The 24,686-nt window shown below is 39.3% G+C and overlaps 2 protein-coding genes across 4 annotated transcripts in view; one reads left to right on the plus strand and one right to left on the minus strand.

The window, feature by feature from the left end:
• The window catches only part of UCHL3 (ubiquitin C-terminal hydrolase L3), a 346,469-nt gene that overhangs the window by 272,427 nt on the left and 49,356 nt on the right, over positions 1–24,686 (plus strand). The window lies entirely within an intron of this gene.
• COMMD6 (COMM domain containing 6) lies at positions 3,451–22,850 on the minus strand. 3 transcript variants are annotated; one of them, XR_009536669.1, is made up of 5 exons: positions 22,761–22,850; positions 22,453–22,672; positions 11,959–12,111; positions 9,312–9,610; positions 3,451–3,997 (listed from the first exon to the last, which is right to left on the minus strand). XR_009536669.1 is itself a non-coding variant. In XM_060128818.1 (4 exons), exons 3-4 carry the CDS (start codon positions 12,082–12,084, stop codon positions 9,560–9,562), a joined length of 177 nt encoding a protein of 58 aa, XP_059984801.1. In that variant the 5' UTR covers positions 12,085–12,111; positions 22,453–22,672; positions 22,761–22,850; the 3' UTR covers positions 9,035–9,559. The 3 variants fall into 3 exon arrangements, 2 of the variants coding, with proteins under 2 accessions (XP_059984801.1, XP_059984803.1); XM_060128818.1 differs by lacking the exon at positions 3,451–3,997 and having other exon boundaries at positions 9,035–9,610; XM_060128820.1 differs by lacking the exons at positions 3,451–3,997; positions 22,453–22,672; positions 22,761–22,850 and adding an exon at positions 12,362–12,690 and having other exon boundaries at positions 9,035–9,610.

Below are 24,686 nucleotides of genomic sequence, written 5' to 3' on the forward strand. Positions count from 1 at the left end.
CTCCCTCTCTTCTGCTGGCTGGTATGTAGGCATGATGATAGAAATGGAGCAGCCATGTTTTTCACAAGGTGGAAGCCATGCGTTGAGAATGGCTGGTCAACTACACAGAAGGAGCCTGGAGCCCTCTCTAGCCACCATACCAACTATCTTATTTAGCCCATCTCACCGGGAAGACACATGCACTCTCTTGCAGCCATGATCTCATATGTATTATCTTGCCCTGTTTGTTGTTAGCTGGTTCAAATTGTAAACTGAAGGGATAATAACATTAGCTGAGTTCAGGTCATCATTTTCACCAATCCTAAAACGTGAGCTGGACTTTGTGGTCGGACCTATCTCAGCAGGAGAACTCCTTCTTTCAGATTTCTAAATTTCCCCCCAGTTTTACTGAGATATAATTGGTATATAACATTGTATTAATTTAATGTGCACAACATAATGATTTGATATATGTATATACTGGGGAATGATTACCACAATAAGTTAACATCCATCACCTCACATAGTTACATTTTTTTTCTTGTGGTGACAGCTTTTAAGATCTACTCTCTTAGCAACTTTCAAATATATAGTACAATATTGTTAACTATAGTCACCATGTTGTGCATCAGACTTCTAAGGGTTTTTTTTTTAATTTTTAAAGTTTTTTTCTTTGTTTTATTGAGCTATAACTGACATGCAGTACTACATAAGTTTAAGTGTACAGCATAATGATTTGATGTACAAATATCATGAAAGACTTCTAAGTTTTAATGATCTCAAAATCTACAATACATAACCTATCTAGCACCCAGACCTTGGTTTCTAGTACCACTGTCTAATAAAAAGAATGAGGGTTCTTTGGAAGAAATGACTGATTCAAATACACAAGGTGAGCCTGGAGCATCTTGTAGTGATAAGTGTCAGAAAGCAGTGCTCAAAAATTTTTTTAAAGTTGGCGGGGGTGTGTCAAAGGGGCACAGCAGCCAAATGAAAGAGCTCCCAAGAGTCAAAGTTGGAATGACTTGAGGAAAAAGTGTATTCAATTGTAACCCCAAGGATAAAATAAATATCCATGAGTTTGTACTGTTATAGATAAATGAATGAGTACATTAATAATGGGGAGAAGAGATGAATCTCTCTCCCAGAATTCCAAATAAAATATGTAGATACTTCACCATAAAAGAAGGGGAACATAACTCCACATTCCTTAAGTATAGCCTGCAGGTAGTGACTTCCTTCCAAGAGTAAAGTATGGAAAAAAGCAGGTGGACAAGTAACTTTACAGTGGAGAAACAGTCATTACTTCAGCCAGGTTATCAACATCCTCATGAACACTCATAAATCATGTTGCTAGTAGGTACCCTTGATATGAAGTGAGGAAAATGCACTTTCTATCTGTGATACCCATAACTCCAGTTCAGAAAAACATCAGACAGATCCCAATTGAGGCACATCCTACAACATACCTGACCAGTTTGAGTACTCCTCAAAACTGCCAAGGTCAACAAAACTAAGGAAAGTCTGAGAAACTGTCACAGACAAGAGAAGCTCAAGGAGACATGATGACTAAATGCAATATCATGTCCTAGATGGGATCCTGGAACAGAAAAATATATTAGGTATAAACCTAGGAAACCTAATGTATCAATAGTGGTTCATCAATTATAACAAATGTACCATAAGATGTTAACAGGGGAAATAGTGTGGGGTATATGGGAACTTTCTGTACTATCTTTGCAATTTTTCTATAAATCTAAAACTTGAAAGAAACAAAGTTTATTTTTTAAAATCTAAAGTACAAAATAAATTTTTTTAATTATTTGAGGGACCTCCCTGGTGGCGCAGTGGTTAAGAATCTGCCTGCCAAGGCAGGGGACATGGGTTCGATCCCTGGTCCGGGAAGATCCCACATGCTGTGGAGCAGCTAAGCCCGCGTGCCACAACTACTGAGCCCGCATGCCACAACTACTGAAGCTTGCACACCTAGAGCCCGTGCTCCGCAACAAGAGAAGCCACCGCAATGAGAAGCCCACGCACCACAACAAAGAGTAGCCCCCACTCACCGCAACTAGAGAAAGCCCGCACGCAGCAACAAAGACCCAATGCAGCCAAAAATTTAAAAATAATAATAAATAAATGAATACGTAAATAAATAAATATTTGAAAAAACTTATTTGAAAAGATAATTCTGCTTAAGTACTTTTAAAAACGAAGCACCAGCATGATGGAAATTTCAACACCTTTAATTTAATGTGACTATCTTGCCTTCTTTCCACATAAATCTGATATGTATGTTAACCTGTCCTGGTAGCAGAATATCTGAAAATATTTGGGTTTTGCTTGATGAGCTTGGGGATAGTCTATTTCTTTTTAGAAACTAAATGCTCATTAATACATTTTCCAACTTGAGAATCAAGTATTTTCCCAAAGTTTACATTTAAGTCAAGTGTTTGAAACTTGAAACACATTTTCCCACAGAAATGTTGTTACAAACAGTGGTTAATTCCCAGGCCAGCCAGGTGAAGCTCATTAAACTCATAATAAGCAAAATAGACATCTTCAGTGAAAACAGTGTAAAACTATATTATGCAAAAAACTTGCCTTTCAAATTCAAAAGATAAATTTAAACATGCAATTTAAATTTATTCTAATCAAATCCATCACCCAGTGTCTGAGCCAAGGGCTTTCTTTGGGCCTCTTTGCAACACTGCAAATGAGGAGGGAGCGGAAGATGGAGGGTGTTAAACTGGGGTGAGTGGGAGATGGAAAGACCATAAGCACAGTCTGCGAAGGCAAGTGTGCGCTTTTGACCCAGATTGGGTGGGCAGGTTTCTACTTTGATTTCTGGGGATACAATGAAGTTGGTACCCCAAAGGACAGAGAAAGGGATAGAAAGGGGACTTTGTCTTCTCCTAATCCTAAATCTTTAATGTGCTACTATGCAGAGGGTGGGTAATAGAGTAGTCTATGGGCAGCTGGTAAGGATGAATGACCAGTTGGCTAACTCTTCAAGCTGGTGGGACTTGAGTACATGGGTGGACAGCAGTAGGCAATGGACCCGCACTCCTCACGACAGTATGCTACCGAGCAGAGGACCAAGAAAGAAAGTGGATTCACATAGGAGATCTGCAGAAATGCTGACAGGGTGTGAAGAGGACTTAAATTCCCAACAGGAAGGCTCAGAAGAGGAAACAAAGGTAAGTGGAAGAAATGAAGTTTCTTGCAGTGATACCAGCCAAAATATCAGACCCAGCTGCGGTCAGGATTTCTATAGCACAGCGAGGCCTACGTTTGATGTATTTCAGGTTTGTCTATCCTGATTTGGAGACACACTATACCATTTGTTAAAATAAGGATACATTGTACCACAAAAAGAACTGTAAGAACTTTTCAGAAGCATAATTGAAAAGCGAACATTTTTATCAAGTATTTCTTAAAAACAATGATACATATTTTGTTATAGTGCATTATGGATTTGAAAAATATTTTTTTAACTGCTCTTCCTCTCCCTCTCCAGATACCCTCTCCATCAATGCTTACAACATGGTAAACATCTTTCCTTAATTTTCCTAATTTTCCATTAAGAATTCAAATATATATTGAGTGCATTTTTCAGTTTTATGAAACAACAATATGTGTTGATAATAGCAAATGTATTGTTACTACATATTGATAACGGCAGGTATATGATATGCTGTAACATAGATATGATGAATTTATTCAACCATTTCTTTATTGACAGTCACTGCTCCCTTTATTTTACTTTTCACCGCTTGGGGAAATGCTACAATAAAAATCTTCATACAAATATCTTGTGTTATTCAAGTTTATGCTCACTTGCTGTTGTTAACAAACACTCTAAGCTTACCACAAGAGTTTGTTTCTAGCTCACATCACTGTCTGGTGCAAGTCAGGCTGTTACTATGAGTTTGCCTCCAATCGTGATTCCAGGGCTCCATCCTATGGTTTCCCTATCTCAGATTTCTTCGTTTCCAGCAGTCAACACGGGAGAGAGCTTGGAAGACAAGGAAAGGTTTATGACAAAGACTGGATGTATGTTAGGACACTTCTGCCCAGATTCCACTGGCTACAACCCAATCATGAGGTCCCAACCTAATTGCAAGGGAGGCTGGGAAATGCAGTCTTCCTGTGTGCCCTAACAGGAACTGGATGAACATTTAGTCAATTTTGCAAATATTTTTATATACAGTAAGTCCCTACATATGAACGAGTTCCGTCCCAAGAGCGCATTCATTAAGTCCAATTTGTTTGTAAGTCCAACAAAGTTAGCCTAGGTACCCAACTAACACAGTCGGCTATATAGTACTGTACTATAATAGGTTTATAATACTTTTCACACAAATAACATAAAACACAAAAATAAAACATTTTTAATCTTACAGTACAGTACCTTGAAAAATACAGTAGTACAGTACAACAGCGGGCATACAGGGGCTGGCATCGAGGGAACAGGCAAGAAGAGTTACTGACTGGAGGAGGGAGAGGAGGTGGGAGGTGGTAGAGCTGAAGGATCGTCAGCAACAGGAGACGGAGGGCGAGCTGCAATTTCACTCACACCTGACGCTGATGGCACAGGTTCTGGCTCCTTGCTGGATTCAATTCTATCGACCCTCTTGAAAAAATGATCCAGTGATGTCTGGGTAGTAGCTACTTTTTTTCTCGTCATAGATGACATCCTGGGCTTGAAATAAAGATACTGTACTACTGTACTCTATACAGTACTGTAAAGTACACAAAAGCACACTTGCAGAGGATGTATGCACGTGACAACGTACACCAGACATGTGAACTAACTTACGTGACTGGACATGCGAATGCATGTTCGCATCTTTGAAAGTTCACAGCTTGAAGGTTCGTATGTAGGGGCCTTACTGTATTGGTGGCTTTACTCCAAAGGATATATTTCTGGACTGAAATTTCTGGGCTGTGAAATTCTATATAATGTGTGTTTGTCTATCACTTCACAAAAAAGGCCATGACAACTCCTATTTCTGTCAGCAGAGTAGGAATATTCAGCACCTTTCTTGCTTTTCTAAATCTCCCTTCCAAAGGTACTAAAAGACTAGAAACTCCACTGACCAGATTCCTGTGTCAACAGGGTCCTGGTTTAACTTCCACCAATGAGAGGCACTCTCACTGAAACTAGAAAAGGTGAAGAAAGCAAGCAGCCTTTATTTCATTCTAACATGTTGACACTTGGCAGAAATGGCCTGTAGTTGCTTCCAGGTGACATCCTGCATTCTGCAGAGATTACTGGCAGGGGCTTTCCCTGAAGTTCCTGCATTACCGGATTTTCTAAAAGCCAGCAATGATTTCTCCTGACTTGTTTTCTCAGTCTTTCTGACAGTTTAGTGAACATCTCATTTCTTGTATAAAACCTCTTCCTACTTGAAATACTTAAAGCAATTTGTTTCCAGACTAAGTACTAACTTACACATCAACCTAGCACTTGTCTTTTATCTTTGTTTATGACCCATTTTTTCCCACATATAATTTTTTAATTCTTACATTTCAAATATATTTGTTTTATGTTATAGCTGTGGTGTTGCTGCTTCCCAAGCCTTAGTTAACATATTCTATAAAACGTCTAATTTCTATCTTTTATAGTTAAATCATTAATTCATCTGGAACTTACTTTTGCATGTGTTGAGACTGCTAGTATCATTTATTAAATCAATCCTGTTTTCTCATCCAACTGAAATATCATCTTTGTCCCAAATATCTTGATCTATTTCTAGGCCACCTAGTCTATTCCAGTGATCTGTTTATTTTCCTGAGCAATGCCATACAGTGTTGATTGCTGTGGTTTTATAAAATATTTTAACAACTGTTTTATAAATCTAAATTCAAAAGAGACCATCTAACACAATAACTTGTGTTACCAGGTTAACTCAGTTGTACATAAACTCATAATAAAATTTGAGTATAATTTTATTATACTCAAATTTTTTAATTATAATTTTTTAATTATAATTTTATTATACTCAAATTTAATATACTCAAATTTAAATAAACATAATAAAACTCATAATAAAATTTGAGTATAATTTTATTATACTCAAATTTAAATAAACATAATAAAACATAATAAAACTCATAAAAATAAAATGTCTATGCACATATTTGAACTTTCTACAAATATTAATAACAGAAACATCTGAATACTTGGCTAAAATAAGGGAGCAATGACCAATCCTAACCTGATTCCAAATGTTGGAGAAGGAGCAGCCTCACTCTTCTGACTGCTTTCATAAGTTAATGTTATAAAATTGAATTTGTAAAGTAACATTATCCTAATCAAATACTACTTTTGTCATTCATATATACTTTATATATAAGACTATAAAGGACTCTATGTAAGAGTTTGTTTAGAGAGGTGGAGTCAAGATGACTGTGTGGGAAGACGAAGAGTTAGCGTCTCCCCACAACTAGGGCACCTGCCGACCGCTGGTGGGGGACTCTGATGCCCAAGAAGACGCAAGGAACCCCAAAGTGAACTGGTAGGATGAAGGGGGACTGCGGGGGGAGGAGAAGTGGACGCCAGACAGGATGGGCACCCCTGAAGCTGGGGAGATCAGGAGAGGAGTGGAGAGGTTGATTGCCCCGCCCACTCGGACCAGGGGAGCCTGCTGAGCTCCCAGGCTGGTCCTCTGCCCTCCAAGGTCCCCCCCAACAACCAAATTGGTCCTGGGGGCATAGAAGGGAGGCTGGGGAGATCAGGAGAGGCAGGAGGCATGGGCTCTTGCAGGCTGGAGGAGCGGAAGAGGAGAGGAGGGCGTCTGCCCCGCCCACTCAAGCCCAGGAAGCCTGCTGGGCTCCCAGGTGAGGTCCCCTGGCCTCTGAGACCAGGGCTGGGGGGCACTCCTGGGCCCCTTCTGTTCCTTGAGCCTAAGCCCCACCCCCCATAGCCCCCAGGGCCTTTTCCAGCCCGTGGGTCCTGAGCATTGGCCCCACCCACCACCCAAACCTCGCCCTTGCATAGGCCCCACCCTCCACAGCCAAGGCCTCCCCCCACTTCTTTTTTCTTTTCTTTTCCCTCCTCCTCTCTTTTACTATTGTGGTACTGACATACCTTCTGGTTGTTGATTCATATTTTTATATTCTTCCTAACATATCTGTTAGTTTCCCAGTCTAATTTTATTTTTTACTTTGTTACTGTTCTTTTTTTTTTTTTTTTTTCTTTTCTTTTTTCCACCCCATGCACATTGAGGGATCTTGGTTCACGAGCCAGGGGGTTGGGCCAAAGCTCCTGCAATGGGAGCTCCAAGTCTGAACCACTGGACTAACAGAAAGACCCCAGGGAATATTCAACGGAGTGAGGTCTCACGGAGTTCCTCATCTCAGCACCAAGACCCAGCTCTACCCAACAGCCTAAAAATTCCAGTGTTGGAAACCTCAGGTCAAACAACCAGTAAGACAGGAACACAATCCCACTCATAAAAAAAAAAAAAAATAAGACAGCAAAATAATATGTCACAGATGAAGGAACAAGGTAAAAACCTACAAGACCAAATAAATGAACAGGAAATAGGCAACCTACCTGAAAAAGAATTCAGAGTAATGATAGTAAGATGGTCCAGAATCTCGGAAACAGAATGGAGGCACAGATTGAGAACACAGAAGAAACGTTTAACAAAGATCTAGAAGAACTAAAGGACAAACAAACAGATGAACAGCACAATAACTGAAATAAAAATACACTAGAAGGAAGCAATAACAGAGTAACTGAGGCAGAAGAACAAATAAGTGAGCTGGAAGACAAAACGGTGGAAATAACTGCCAAGGAGCAGAATAAAGAAAAAAGAATGAAAAGAATTGAAGACAATCTCAGAGACCTCTGGGACAACACTAAACGCATCAACATTCAAATTATAGGGGTCCCAGAAGAAGAGAAAAAGAAAGGGTCTAAGAAAATATTTGAAGAGATTATAGTCGAAAACTTCCCTAACATGGGAAAGGAAATAGTCACCCAAGTGCAGGAAGCACAGAGAGTCCCACACAGGAGAAACACTAGGAGAAACACACCCAGACACATATTAATCAAACTAACAAAAATTAAATTCAAAGAAAAAATATTAAAAGCAGCAAGGGAAAAATGAAAAATAACATACAAAGGAACCCCCATAAGGTTATCAGCTGATTTTTCAGCAGAAACTCTGCAGGCCAGAAGGGAGTGCCAGAATATACTTAAAGTGATGAAAGAGAGAAACCTACAACCAAGATTACTCTACCCAGCAAGGATCTCATTCAGTTTCCATGGAGAAGTCAAAAGCTTTTCAGACAAGCAAAAGCTAAGAGAATTCAGCACCACAAAACCAGCTTTACAACAAATGGTAAAGAAACTTCTCTAGGCAGGAAATGCAAGAAAAGAAAAGGACCCACAAAAACAAACCCAAAACAATTAAGAAAATGGTAATAGGAACATACGTATCGATAATAACCTTGAATGTAAATGGATTAAATGCCCCAACCAAAAGACACAGACTGGCTGAATGGATACAAAAAAAGACCTCTATATATGCTACAAGAGACCCACTTCAGACCTTGGAACACATACAGACTGAAAGTGAAGGGATGGAAAAAGACATTCCATGCAAATGGAAATCAAAAGAAAGCTGGAGTAGCAACACTCGTATCAGATAAAATAGACTTTAAAATAAAGACTGTTGGGGCTTCCTTGGTGGAACAGTGGTTAAAAATCCACCTGCCAATGCAGAGGACACGGGTTCGAGCCCTGGTCCGGGAAGATCCCACATGCTGTGGAGAAATTAAGTCCGTGCGCCACAACTGCTGAGCCCAAGTGCCACAACTACTGAAGCCTGAGCGCCTAGAGCCTGGGCTCTGCAACAAGAGAAGCCACCGCAACAAGAAGCCCACACAACAAAGAGGAGCCCCCGCTCACCGCAACTAGAGAAAAGCCCACGTGCAGCAACGAAGACCCACCACAGCCAAAAATAAAATAAATAAAATAAATATTTTTTTTAAAAAGTAATAAATAAATAAGCTACAAGGATACATTGTACAGCACAGCACAAGGAATATAGTCAATACTTTATAATAACCATAAATGGAGTATAATCTCTAAAAAGTTTGAATTACCATGTTGTACATCTGAAACTAATATAATATTGTAAATCAACTATACATCAATAAAAAGATGAATGCTAAAAAGGAAGAGTTTGTTTATAAAATGGGTAACATTACCAGTAATTTTTAAAACTATTGGTCTAATACATAAACTTGTGCTGCTTTTAATATCATTCAACTGTTTGTCTGATTTATTTTTCATTAAGATATAATTCACATACCACAGAGTTCTTCACCCTTTAAAGTTTCCAATTCAGTGGCTCTTAGTATATTCACAAAGTGTGCAGCGATCACCACTTTGTAATTCCTGTTTGTCTGATTTTCTTTTTTATTATTTAAAAAAATGGAAAATCAAAAGTATAATTTTCATTCAATAAATATCATTTGATCCTTAGGCAGTTTTGTTGCAGAAAGTAAAGTTCATGATTTTAGAATGATGGTAGCAATTCATCAACAAAGTAATCAGTTTTCACACAGTTTCAATAACTGCAGCAATTTCCTTGAACTGTCTGTAGAAATTCTGGAGAGAAAGGGGAAAAACAATATTAATTTTGCTTTTAGAGGCTATTTAAGTAGTTCTTTTAATTATATCTAACCAGCAGAGGCTCTAGAACATATTAAGTTTGCATTTTAATGTTACTTCCTCAACTATTATTATTCGAAAGTTACTATAAGAAACAAACAGGTGTAATTTGGTGCAAGCAAAAATACTACTGTAGAGTTGGATAATTAGCTCATAAATAAGCTTTTTAAAAGCATCCAACAAAGTTCTTTGAGATCACAACAGAAAGATTTATTAAATGCCCAGCACTGTTCTCAACAATGAAGACTTTAAAAAAATGACAGATTGGTTCCCAGGCTCTGAACCACTTTTAATACAGTGAAAGACTGCATTTCAGGGTGATAGGGGCTGTCTTGTCAGTTATACTAAGAGGGACCCAACACTGACAGTAGCTTACATGGTAGAAGCTTATTTCTCTTTCAATTAAAAACTAAGCTGGTATGGTAGTTCTCCTGTAGAAGTCATCAGATAAAACATCAGATAAAAAAGGGATCAAATTCTGTTTTCCTTTCTTATTCTCTACTTGCCGAGAAGTAGGAAGCAAATTTGATATACTCTAATGATTCACATCCTTGTATTTTCCCTCTTCTTTGGACTTAATTCTCTATTTTGCTACTTAAAAGAGTATCTGTATTTTGTTTTAACTCATATGTAAGTTTATTATGGAACGAAGGAGGAAATAACCATTTCTTAAAAAATATATACTCATGATCATAATTTCAGCTACTAGAAAGATAAAAGTCAAAAGCTCAAAGAATGCTCCTTGGTGCTCAGTCCTATAATGTGACTAACAGGCTGTTCGCCTGGTTAGCTGTAAGCCACGTAAGAACTACCTCTAAAAGAGTTGCTCCATTTGTGATCTTTTTACTATGAGAAAAAAATTTTAAGAGGTGGAATCAGGGAGCACAAATGTGGCAAAGAAAAATAAGAATTAGGCCAGTATTATGAATTACAAAAGGACTGAAACCTATATTCCTTTTTGAAGTAGATTTGGTCTTTATGTTCAGTTGCAAGCTACTCACATATCACAATACACTACATTTATTTCCTTCCAACCAAGTCCTAATTTGCTTCCAAGACACCATTTAGCATTAAAAATAATGAATCTGTGACCCTTTTTTTGTTCTACAGCAGACACAGCTGTTCTAAAAATAGGAATCAAAAGGAGAGAACATCCTTAAAATGTAATTTGTAAAAGAGAACTACAATATAACCCACAAATCTCACTTCTGGGTATATATCCAAAGGAAATAAAATCACTACCTCAAAAAGTTATCTGCACTCCCACATTCACTGCAGCATTACTCACAATAGCAAGGTATGGAAACAACACAAGTGTCTGCTGACAGATGAATGGATAAAGAAAATGTGGTGAAAAAAAAAAAAGAAAAGAAAATGTGGTGTGTACATATACACAACAGTATACTATTCATCCTTTAAAAAGAAGGAAATCCTGCTATTTTTGACAACATGGGTGAACCTGGAGGACATTATGCTAAGTAAAATAAGCCAGACACAGAAAGACAATACTGCATGATCTCACTTATATGTGGAATCTAAAAAAATTGGAATTCATGGTAACAGAGAGTATGCTATAAGAAAGAATTCATATCTGTTTACTCACCAAAGGGATCAAAACAAACAAAAACAAAACTCTAAGGCCAGTTAAACTAGCCAAAGACAAAGCATTTCCCTATATGTACATTGAAAAGAAAATGATTTCTCATCCACCCCCTTTTTTCCTTTCTTGCTTACAGAAAAGAGGTAGAATAATAATATATATAATATTGGATACTAAAAAAAAAAATAATAATATATATAACATGATTCTATAAATAAACTATTGAGTTGCTCTAATCCCCAGCAGATAAAATTAGCCATCAAGTACTAGTGGTCTGATCTACATTTTGTAAACATTATTAGTCAGAAAATTCAGGGTCAATACTGCTCAAAGGTAAGATTCATTTAGCTTAATCACTCTTGAATATTAAGCCTAAGAAGAATAAAACAGTTAAATGCAAAGTAAATATCCTGCTAGAAAAGATGCAAATTTCTTAAACACACTCACAGATGAGTCCTTGAAAGTGATGGAGTGTCAGTATACAAATTCAGCATATTATATTGAAAATATTGAAAATAATTTATCAAATTCCCAAATAAAGTAAATCCAGATCTTTTGCATGTAAAGCACATCAAAACAATTGCAAATAAAAACAGTTAAAATTTTCTCTTAAAGAAGATTTTATGTATCTTTTTAAGCAGTCATTACAGAACAATGGCTAAACTGAATGAGTTTTATCACAAACCTGAAACTGTGGAATTGTCATTTCGAAGGACTTGTTCTTTACTTGGCCTGAATGATCTGCCACTTTGAGCATCACTGCAACGTAAGGATACTTAAGTGATCTGCAGCTGTCTGAGCTCACAGCCATACCCAGCTTCCACTGAAAATCTATTAGCTGTAATGAAACAGTACACAATACACCAGTTATAATATTGCCCTGAATGAAGATATTTATTCAATTTTACTGCTCTCATATTCAAGTTTTAATTTCAAGGCCAGTCAGAATAAAAGAAAATATCTTCATTTTAATATTGTTAGGGGGATATAATAATCAAATGAACACAGAGAGAGGCAATAAGAGATATAAACAGGGTTGGAAAACAACACTGTCATAATTACAAAAGGGAAAAAACAAAAGTCTCCACCTGATGTGTTATGGAGGTAGATGTGGCAGTACTAGTTTTCTTTTCATTTTGCTCCTGTACTTAAGGGGACTCCAAACGTTTTGGACCATCTCTTATCTCATTTTCCTGTTCCACATATGCCTTGCCCCATTCCACAACCCAAAAGTCCTAAAATGGAAGATGAGTTATATACCATCTTCATATTTGATTGAGGCATACATGGGAACCATACCAGTTTCTTTACTCACCACAGTCCTTGACATGAAACCTTACACTATTGGGGAAGGTGGTTTTAGATTTCATCACTGTTGATGATGGATACCTGCCACGTGATGTGCTATGCAGTTTACATGTATTTAATGCCTCACTGAATCATCATAACATTATAGGCTATTATTTCCATTTTGCAGGTGACAAAACTGAATTTCAGAGAGCTTACATAATATGCACAAAGTCACGCATTTCTGGACTCATAACTGAAACCAAAGTCTGTTTGACTCCAATGATTACATGCTTATTGACTACTGGTTGCCTCAATACCTTCTAGCTAATTCTTTTCAATGATTGTTCAGTGCTGCCATGGCATAAAACAGGACTGGATAAATGCAGCCCTTAATACTGAGTTTAAAACATAAGACAATAAATGGAGGAATTTTGTGTCTTGTTCCCAAAGCTTCGAAAGATATGTAGTACCTAGCAGGCACTCACAAAAAATACCTGTCTATTGACTGATACCTTTTGCTACCAAATGAATGCTTACTGGGCAAATAGCTTTACATATTAATAAAAAAATTTTTATAAAAGGTGGGATTAGTGTAAGGACCAAAATTTCCTCCTGTCTTCATACTGGCATTAGACGAACCAGCTACAGCATGAAGGCCAGGCTGGTCCCCACAAAAGGTTAACATCTTTGATAAGTAAAAAGACTGTACAGGTACTTCTTAAATTAAAGTTTCCCATACAAAAATAGAGAAAGGATAGTAGGTTAATAAGAAAAGAACTACAAACAGCTAATAAGCATATGGAAAGGAAACAGGGAAATGCAAATTTAAAACACAAAGAGATACCACTACACACCTACCAAAATGGCAAAATTTTAAGTCTGATGATTCTAAAACTGGCAAGAAAGGATGTATCACAGTGCTGTTGATGGAAGTCTAAATTGGGTCAATCTTTCGGAAAATTGGCTTTACTTAAACTGCAGTTACGCATATCCAGTGATCCGGTGATTCAATTATTAGGGATATAACCTAGAAAAACAGTATACTTGGGGCTTCCCTGGTGGCACAGTAGTTAAGAATCTACCTGCCAATACAGGGGACAGGGGTTCGAGCCCTGGTCCGGGAGGATCCCACATGCCACAGAGCAACTAAGCCCGTGCGCCATTAACTACTGAGCCTGTGCTCTAGAGCCTGCATGCCACAACTACTGAAGCCCGTGCACCTAGAGCCCATGCTCTGAAACAAGAGAAGCCACTGCATTGAGAAGCCCGCGCACCACAATGAAGAGTAGCCCCTGTTGCAGCAACTAGAGAAAGCCTATGTGCACTAACGAAGACCGAACACAGTCAAAATAAATAAATTTATTTTAAAAAGTTAAAAAAAAAAAAAAGAATCCACCTGCCAGTGCAGGGGACACGGGTTCGAGCCTTGATCGGGGAAGATCCCACATGTCGCGGAGCAACTAAGCCTGTGCGCCACAACTACTGAGCCCATGTGCCACAACTACTAAAGCCCACCGGCCTAGAGCCTGTGCTCCGCAACAACAAAAGCCACTGCAATGAGAAGCCCACCCACCGCAACGAAGAGTAGCCCCTGCTCGCCGCAACTAAAGGAAGCCTGTGCGTAGCAATGAACACCCAAAGCTGCCAAAATAAATAAATAAATATTTAAAAAAAGGAAAAACAGGATGCTTATGTGAGAATGTTCCTAGCAGCTATATTCAAAATAGCCCTAACCTATAAACAACCCAGATGTTCATCAGTAATAAAATGGACAAATGAAATGCTGTACAGCAATGAAAATGAACTTCAGCTACACTTAACACCAAAAATCCTGAAAGAAACAAGTCAAAAAGTTATGTGATTCCATGCACTTAAACTTGAGAAACAGGAAATATAATACTGTTTAGTGATGCATACACAGATGGCAAAACTATAAAAAGAAGCAAGAATATGACTATCACAAAAGGATAATTATTACCTCTAGGGAGGAGGGCGGGAGAGATATGATTGGGAAGGGGCATGTGGTGGGCTTCTGGGGTACTGGTAATGTTCGATTTCTTGAGTTTTGATTGTAGTGACACAGATGTTCACCTTTAAATTACCCATTTTTTGGGTAACTATTTGAGGGGATGGAGGTTAACTAGATGTACTGTGGTAATCATTTTGCAGTATATATATGTCAAGTCATTATGCAGAGCTGTATTTCAATTATATCTCAATAAAACTGGAAAAAGTAAAATTATTCATTAAACAGTCCAAATGTTCTGCATGTTTTGGTATAGATGTTATCTTGCACATATAGCAGGGAGAGGGGAGGATATGTTAGTGAGCTCCACATTTCTGGTTGAAAGGAAAAATTTATTTAGGGTAGGTGATCGAAGGAAAGCTTCAGAGGAGACAGAGCTCAGTTTTGAAGAATAACAGAACTGAAATTGAGAGGAAAAAATTTGTTTTATTTATATATTCCATAAATACACACCTAGCAAAGAATAAGTGCTTAATAAATATTAAGCTGAACCAACTAGAGATAAAAGTAGTTCATATCTGGCTGAGGGATAGAGCACACTGTCTCAAAGTGAAAGGCTCTTATAAGGAAGTATGGAAAATAAGGCTGACAAGAGATCAAGAATCAAGAGGCCAGTAATTTTTTGCAAATTGTACAAGTTTTCAGAATACTCTCATTTACAGTTGACCCTTAAACGATGTGGGTTTGAACTGCAGGGATCCACTTATACACAGATACTTTTCAATAGTAAATACTACAGTACTACACGGTCTGCAGTTGGTTGAATCCACATGTATGCAGAGGAACCTAGGATATGTGACAAGTAGGATGAAGCTGATCCTGTGAAGAATGGATCACTAGGTCTTGATGATCATCTACAGTTAAGGGAGGTATCAAAGACAACTATAAAATTTTGAGCCCAGATGACTGGGAGAATATATCATATATGAATCAGGACTTTTTATATTTTAAGCCCAAAAGTATTATCAAGAAGTGATAATTAACCTATATGAGAAAAGAATCTAAAAAAGAATGAATATATGTATAACTGAATCACTTTGCCGTACACCTGAAACTAACACAACATTGTAACTTAACTATACTCCAATAAAATTTTTTAAAAAGTGATAAGGAATATCTAAATAGGAATGTTCAATAAGTGGATAAAAATTCAAGAACAGAATTCATGGGAGTTCATGATTAGAGATAGTTTTATATCAGTTCAATGGTGATATTCAAGAAAGTAACTTAACACTTTTTAAACATATTTGCCCCATACAACTCCTTGATGCAAGAAGTTCCATTTTTACTGCCCATAGTAAAATGGGAGATAAAACATTGCTTATTTGACTCTAAAAGTATGAAATAAAACTCTGGATTATCCAGAACATTTTAAGCAGAAAAGCAATTAAGGAACACAATGTTGGAATTCACTGACCATTACAATGGTGAAACTGGCAGGTGGGGAAATTGGGAGAGCTGCCATTTACTGTGCAAAGCTGGTATTCATGAGTACAAGAGCTGGGATTAGGGTTATGGGATGAGAATTTCCCAAATTCTGAACTGAACATTTAAATGCAAATTATCAATAAAAGCAAACCTTCTAATAAGTGTGATTGAGCCTTAAATAGGATTTAACTACAGAGGAGATTTTAAAAAGAATAAAAAAAGAAAAAACAAAAAAATTAGAACAGGGCGAACATCACTATGGAGAATATTAAGAATGAAGTAAGAATGAAGTAGCCTCAAAATTCTTGCAGAATTAAGCAAATGATTTAAAAAGAAAAATGTACAAAGAAAAAAAGCTAGTAGTAAAAAAATATAGGAATAACCAGAAGTAAAATGAATACAAAGAAGAAAAATAATCAGAAAGCAAATATAGATTAAGAGGTAAACAAAGAAATTAGCTCTAGTCTGTCACACTAAAAATAGTTGATATGGTGGCTGAAGTTACTGTTAACATAAAAACATCACTATAAAAACCGCGTACAGGGGCTTCCCTGGTGGCGCAGTGGTTGAGAGTCCGCCTGCCGATGCAGGGAACACGGGTTCGTGCCCCGGTCCGGGAAGATCCCACATGCCACGGAGCGGCTGGGCCCGTGAGCCATGGCGGCCGCTAAGCCTGCGCGTCCGGAGCCTGTGCTACACAGCGGGAGAGGCCACCGCAGTGAGAGGCCCGCGTACCGCAGAAAAAAAAAAAAAAACTGTCTACAAAGAAAAAAATTTTTAAGACCATTTCAGTTTAAATTTAATTTTTATTTTTCAAAACATAACAGGAGAAAATTTTAAAAATAATCGTGTAAAACTCCATCATCTTAAAAACTATGTTCATATTCCTGTGTCCCCGTTTCTAGTCTTTGTATGCAATTTTTATAGCTACAGTCACAAAATACACACTTTTATGTTCTCTCCTTTTTTAAATGAAAGTTTTCAAATGGAAAGAATGTTAAGCATTCTGCACACATTAATCTCTCCGAAAGTACTACAAGGAAAAGACTGATTAAACTCATCCAAGGATACAACACTAATAGAGCTGGTATTCAAACCCAAATTTGTCTGATTCCATATTCCATGCCTTTTTCATTATACCTAGCTGCAACATGACTACCATTCAGAATTAAACCAAGTCCTAATAGGTCAAGAAAGTAGACAGGTCTGGGATAGGGCAAGAGTGTTTGGCATCTCCTAAATGCTAGGCCTGAACTGTCCAGTATAGTAGCCACTAGCCAACTGTGACTATTTAAATTAATTTAAAATGAATAAAAGATTCAGTTCCTCAGTTGGACTAGCCACGTACAAAGTGCTCAAGAGCCATGTGTGGCTAGTGCTGCCATACTGGATAGCGCCAACAGAGAACATTTCCATCATTGTAGAAAGTTCTATTGGACAGTGCTGTGCTAAACTCTGTGCTTCGTACTTTGTATCTGCAGATATTGATTATGGCATGAGTTATTAGCAAATTTCTACTTGAAAATTCATATTAGCTCTAGCCTAAGTGGACAACTTTTGCTAAGTCATTAGCCTTTCTCATCTTGCTTAACGGCACCTTCATCCATGCTTTGATTTTCTTCATAGCACTTAACGGTTTCTAAAATTATGTTAACTTATTCATCCCGTGTCCCCAAGGAAATGGCATTATGAATCCAGTTACTACTGAATCTATTACAACATTATCTGATAGAAAGTGAATATTCAAATAAATATCTGTTGAACGGTTTAGAAGTTCTGGGGTATGTGGTAACTGGTCTCCAAAGATAGTCTCCAGCAATTAATTCCACCCGGCTCTGTAAGTACACGTCACTCTTCACATCAAGAAGTGGAGCTTATTTTCTCTCTGCACGAATCTGAGCTGTGCCTGTGATTGTTTTGACAAGTAGAATATGGCAGAAGAGGTGTTCTGGAATCTTTGAGCCTAGGCCTTAGGAGAACTGGAAGTGTGTCCTTCCTTCTTCATGGAATGCTGGCTCTTGGGACTCTCCTTGGAACCCAGCCACCATGATGTGAGCACCCACATGAAGGAGAACCGAGTCACGCCAATGATCAGCTCTAGCTCAGCTCACAGCCCAAGTCATGACTAGCATGTGAGTGAGCCCTCTTCACTTCCACCCAGCTAAGGCTCCTAGATGACTGAAGGCTCCTAGATGACTGAAGCCCCAGCTGACATGATAAGGAGTAGAAACCACCACCCAGCTAAGCCCAGTTAACCCAAGACTCATGAGAGACAATTAAACAACTGTTTTAAGTCACTAAGTTTAGGGTGGTTTGTTATGTGGTGACAGATAACTAAAACAGAGCAAACACAACTAGCTGAAAATAGCTTTGTTAATAAACTTATTACGATATATGATTTATCAAAAATGAATTCTCAAAACTATACAATCTGAACTATATTGGTTTATAGAAACTGTAGCAAATATAAATAATCAAAACAATGTTTCATATTTGGTTAGTGTTAATACCACCAGTAAAAATAATCCAGAGAACGAAAGCGTTTCCCATTAAACACAATCGCTACTAGTAAGTTCACAGTACTACTGTCAGGCAACACAAAACAAGTATCAGCTTTCCTCAAAATGGTTTTTAATCCTCATTTCTTTTCTGATGACCCCCATTTTCTAAGTGACTCAGGTTTGAAACTTCAGTCAACTTTGATTTTTCTCTCTCCCTTACACAAAACACTTATGAATCGCTAGGTACTCAAGATTTTATTTCAGCCAATGCCACCGACATTTATTCCCTTCTTCCCAATCTCACTGTTACAGAGCCTTTTAAAAGGCTTGCCTTCAATTTTACTGCAGCCTCCTAATCAGTTTCTTGCCTAGAGTCTTCCTCAGTTCCAATCCACAGGATGGACTCTAAACACTACTTATAAACTTACCAAATCTAATATCACAGGTCAAAAACTTGTAATGTCTACTGCCTCAGGAACTAGTTAACCCTTCCCCTAGCACTTAAGTCATCTCACAGCATAGTCCCAAACAGCTTTCCCACTCGTGCTCAAGCTGGACCGCATCCTCTCTTTATTTTTATTTTTATTTTTTTGCGGTACGCGGGCCTCTCACTGTTGTGGCCTCTCCCGTTGCAGAGCACAGGCTCCGGATGCGCAGGCTCAGCGGCCATGGCTCACGGGCCCAGCCGCTCCGCGGCATGTGGGATCTTCCCGGACCGGGGCACGAATCCGTGTCCCCTGCATCGGCAGGCGGACTCTCAACCACTGCGCCACCAGGGAAGCCCCGCATCCTCTCTTTAAATTATCTTTCAGTCTTCAAACCTTTGCTCATGCTGCTCATTCCTCTTGGAATACAACTCTCAAACACCTATTTAAAATTCAAAACTCCTCTCAAATTCTACTTGCTCTGTAAAGTCTTTCCTGGTTTACTCAACTTTTCTATGAATGGTCACGTCACTTCTTACACCCCAGCACTTAGAACATTCTGACTTGAACAGTAGTCACCTGTGGATCTGTCTCCCTCCCCCACCATCTACTAGACCGTAAACTCCCTGAGGGGAGTTCATACATCCTTACATGACTTGTAGCACCCAACAGGACACACAGAAGAACAAAAACAGCCATACGTTTATGAACTATTACACAAACTGTACAAAAACTTAAGTCACTGTCTCATATTCGGAAGAGGGAAAAGGGCACTAGATATTGTGCGTCAATATACATATCTCTGTTGATTTATACCATAAAACTGGCAAGCAGGAAAACAATAAAATGTGGCAACAGGAACAATCATTCATCTATGATAAGGAGTTCTAACTAGACATCTATAAAAAAGAACCATGAATTACTTCAAAACAGTGATTATCAGCATCAGAATGTGAAGTAATGAATAACCTTAGACCTTCTGGTGCTGGACAAGGTAGCACGACAGTTTGTTAAATTTAACAAGTTCAGACTCTGAAGTTAGACAGACCTGAGTTTGAATCTCAGCTCTGCTACCTTCTACCCATGTGACTTTGGGCAAGTTACTATGTCTCTATGCCCCAATATTCAGTTAAATATTTACGAAACAATACTGTGTTCTAGGCACTGGGACTATAAAAAATAAAACAAAGGGTTCCTGACCTCAGGAACTTACGTTCTAGTAGGGAAGACAGACAATAAGCAAATATATATACAGTGTCGTTGTACTAAGTGTTATAAAAAGAATTTTTTTAAATGCAGGTAAGGGGACAGAGTGACCAGGAAGGCTATTTAGATACAGCCTGGGGGAGACCTCTGTGAGGAGGTAGGTTTTGAATAGAAAGACACCTGAGTAAAGTGAAGGAAAAGGCCACAAGAATAACTGGAGAAACAAGCATTCTGGACAGAGGGAGAAGCATGCCTGGCCTGCGCAGGGAACAGCAATGAGGCCCACATGGCTGGAGTGGCGTGAGCTAGGAAGAGAGCTAAGAGACAAAGAAACACTTTTTGAAGGGCCTTTAGGTCAAGGAAAATACTTAAGACATTTTTCTAGTGAGACAGTACTCTCTTAAATGGCTTCGAGCAGGGAAAAGACCTGGTCTAACTTAGACCCAAAAGTCTCCTCCAGATTGATGAACAGGGCATTAAGTTCAAGAAGGAAAACAAAAAGACTCAATTGGGAGACCATTACGGTATCTACACGAGAGGGTGGTGCTTGGGACTCAGGTGGCAGCAAGGCGAGGTAAATTTAGAGAATATTTTTAAAGGTAGAGAAAACAGTATTCTGATGGATTGTATGCGGGGTCTGCACTCTCACGGGAGGTGTGGTCCCAGTTAGCCTCGCTGATTCTTATATTGGTGAGAAATATTTAAAGAAAGAAAGAAGGTATTATAGCTCAAGGAATTTAAACTAGTGTTAGCCCTAAAAATTAGCTATATCTGGTACATTTAAAAAGCATATACTACAAACAGAAATGACTTACTGCTAGGTCAAGGCTTTTCTCCCCTACAAGACTGCTGAATACACATAATCATTTTGTCTAGCAATATAATATTTAAAAAACACATCATGAACTATGAATAAAAAGGTTCAATTTAAGAGTTCCTGGAGGTAAAACTCACAAAAGTGTGAGGTCCCCCTAATGACTGGGGTGTAGGTGGGTGCCTGGGATTTTAACTCGGCCTTGTCCACGCTGAGCCTCCAGTAATTCATCAATTATGGTTTAGGTTTTCCTACCCCTAGCACTGGTTTTCACGGAGGTTTCTGTTCTGGTTAAGTTGTGCTTCTCTGTGTTCACCTGTCTCTCCAATTTGGGAGACAGGAGTTTGCCCTGTGACCTCACTTTTCTGACTTATCCAAGAAGAACTGTTCATTTTTCAGTCTATTCAGCTTTTCATTTATTTTAAGGCACAGGTTGGGCTTTATAAGAAGGCGGCAGGAGGGTCAGAATCAGAGAAGGCTGGCAGAAAGAGAAGTGATGACAGAAGCAGAAGCTGTAAGGATGTGCTTTGAAGATGGAAGTAGATGCCATTGCTAAGGAACACAGGCAGCCTCTAGAAGCTGAAATAGACAAGGAAGCAGATTCTCCCTTAAAACCTCCAAAAGGAACACAGCCCTGCTGGCACCTTGGCTTTAGTCCCACAAGACTAATTTTGGACTCCTGATCTCCAGCACTATAAGAATAAATTTGTGTTGTTTTAAACACACCTCCCCCTACACACACCCCCAAAAGGTTCAACTTTTAAAACCCTATAATCTAGTATAATTCAGTTTCAGGATACCTTACGCAAACATATGACTTCATGTAAGTATAATAAATGGATAAGATGATTTCTGAGACATTGAATCAAAGTTATTGAGCAGTAACTCAGAGCAAAGCCAGATAGGGGGTTGACTGCTATCTGAGTTTCCCCCTATCTCCCAGGAATCCTCAAAAACAACAGAAAGATCAGCTGGAGACAGATGTCACAGAGCAGTCAAAGGACATCTCTCAGCCCCCGTGTTCTCATTATTTATCTCAGCCCTTTCTTATACTTTGTGGTCCTGGGTAACTCCTGTATTTCAAATACTCTAGTTTTAGTACTCTTCTTCTGGGAAGTGTTATAAGCTATTTGCCTAAAAACAGTTTATTAGCTGAAACAGGACGGGAACACTCAGAACAAAGAGACAGTCCTAAGACATACTTAAAAAATCCAATTGTTATTCCAAGCATAAAAAAAAACAGACACTGAAAAGTTAAAGAGGTAAACTCTCCCTCTTCCACAAACTGCTTTTTAAAGACTTAAGAAAATGTTTGCGCAGCTATCTTTGGAAATTTTGATAATTTCTTCTCTATATATATTACATCCCCAAATACTATGTACCTAGTATCAAATCAACGGCGCTTAATCAAGGAAGAACAATATTTGGTCTGTACTCTTCGGGCTGGAGTGGGTGGGGAAGATTAAATTACAATGGCAGTGGCTACTACCTCAGAAGCCAAGTGGAAGGAGCAATGCAGGGTGGCGGGAGGAAAGGCACGGGCTCACGGACATGGGCCTTGGTTTGGGGTTGAGCTGGGAAGGCTCACGGTGGCATCGTCCCGCGGCTGCCAGAGGCGGGCGGAGGACCAGGTGCAGCCGCCCGCCACTTGTCCAGCCGAGGCCGGCGGAGGCCGCGAGGGATGGCCACTCACTCACCTGGTTGGTGACCTGAAATGGAAGCAGAAAACACAATTTAGGGAACGATCTTTCTTGCTCCGGAGCCCACTGCCCCGGCTCCTTCCAGGCCAGGTCTTACCTTGGCCTTAGCATCCAGCTGTGGCTCGCTACACCCCTCCATAGCAGCGCCCCAGAACCCCACCACCCACTCAGGTGGAAGCTCCCGGGGCCACCACCCCTTCCGCTTCCTCTTCCCGCCCCTCGCGGCCCGTCGCACGCAGCGGACGTGGGGGGAAGAGGGCAGAAACATCTTTGTATACCTCATCCTTAATCTCAATTAGACATCAGTTTTATGCAGCCGATCAGTAACAACGGATACACTGTAGGGGAAAAGGTCCGAAAACTGGCAGATACCTTGTGAAGGGAAGGATAGATTATCTTTTAGGTGCCGTCGCCCCCTACTTATGCCATGGACGTGGACTCTTCCTGCCTGCAGCGCCAGGCGCCCTTTGAGCGAGCGCAGACTTGTAGCTGCGCAGACTTGTTAGAAATTGGTGCTAACCGAGTTTGAAAGCTGTGGGACAATCGCTCCCCCTTCCCCACAGATGTTTGTTCTGCGAGGGAGATGCCAATGGGACCTTTAGTTTTATGATTAACTTCTGTCACTCGGATTCATTTCACTGGCCTAGCTTGGAGGTGGGGTGGGCATGCTTTTTGTTACGCTCCTTCGTGGAGGATAACACGAAGTGCTGGGAGCTTTATGGTCACATAGGCCTGAATCTAAAACCCTCTACCACTCAGCTGTACGCCTTGAGTAAAGGTAGACTTTCCGGAGATCGGCTTTCTAATCCGTAAAACTCAGGCTGTAGATACTTGTCTCACAAGGCTTTATGAAAGGTTCTGTGACATCCCATATGTAAAGCACATAGCAAAGTTCCTGAACATAGCGAGTACTCAATAAATACCAGCTCCTATTATCGTCATGATAGTCAATCCTCAAAAGAAGCCTATAAGTTATCTAGATCACACATTATCTCCATTTTAAAGTCGAGAAAATGGAAATTCAGGAATGTTAAGCAATATCAGCTAACTAATAGATAAAACTTCAAACTCCGGTTTTAATTTACGGTCTGCAATCTAATTTCAGAGAACTCCAGAGGGGTTTAGCGCTCCCAGTGTACCTGCTGAAATCCTTTTCCAGCTGCCTTGTGCTAATTGAATGTTCTATTTATACTCCAGGCTACTGAAAAATATGGATGATTGTGTGTGTGTTTGTGTGTGTTGCAGGGGTGTTGGGGGAAGTAGATAGTGGTGGAAATCCACGGGCAGCCTGAGCAACGATGCAGAACGGAGAATAAGCATGATCACTGATGCTAGAATCATAGAGGTTTTAGAGCTTAAAGCAGAGTACGTACCACAGATTGTTAGATTTGGGGCCAAATTTGACGGACCTACATATTTAAAACAAAACAAAGCAAGTAAGACAAACTCTATCAGAAACTGAATGGCAATGCATTTAGATAGGTTTTATGTGTTCCATATTGTCACTGTCCCACATTCTTCTTTCAGCTCACCTGGCCGAGTCACACATTCACCTGAAAGCTGCACGACATACTTTTTAACCTTTGGCTTAAGGGGAACTTATAGAGTCTCATTTTAAAAATGAGATCTAAATAGGTTAAGGGCCTGGCTTATAGAAACACAACAATATTATGTTAGTCGTGATTTCTGATCAGGTGCAGACAATTTTTCATCCATACTGTGGACAGATGAGACCAAATTGTGTTAAGTTTTGATGTGTCCTTTTTTTTTAAGTTAATTTTTATTTATTTATGTATTTATTTTTGGCTGTCTTGGGTCTTTGTTGCCACGCGTGGGGGGTGTCTCTAGTTGCTGTTAGTGGGGGCTCCTCTTTGTTGCGATGCGCGGACTTCTCACTGCGGTGGCTTCTCTTGTTGAAGAAGCACAGGCTCTAGGCTCGCGGGCTTCCGTAGTTGTGGCTTGTGGGCTTAGTTGCTCCAAGGCATGTGGGATCTTCCCCGACCAGGGATCGAACCCTTGTCCC

The sequence above is a fragment of the Lagenorhynchus albirostris genome, chromosome 18, assembly GCF_949774975.1.
Source record: "Lagenorhynchus albirostris chromosome 18, mLagAlb1.1, whole genome shotgun sequence".
Lineage (NCBI taxonomy): Eukaryota > Metazoa > Chordata > Mammalia > Artiodactyla > Delphinidae > Lagenorhynchus > Lagenorhynchus albirostris.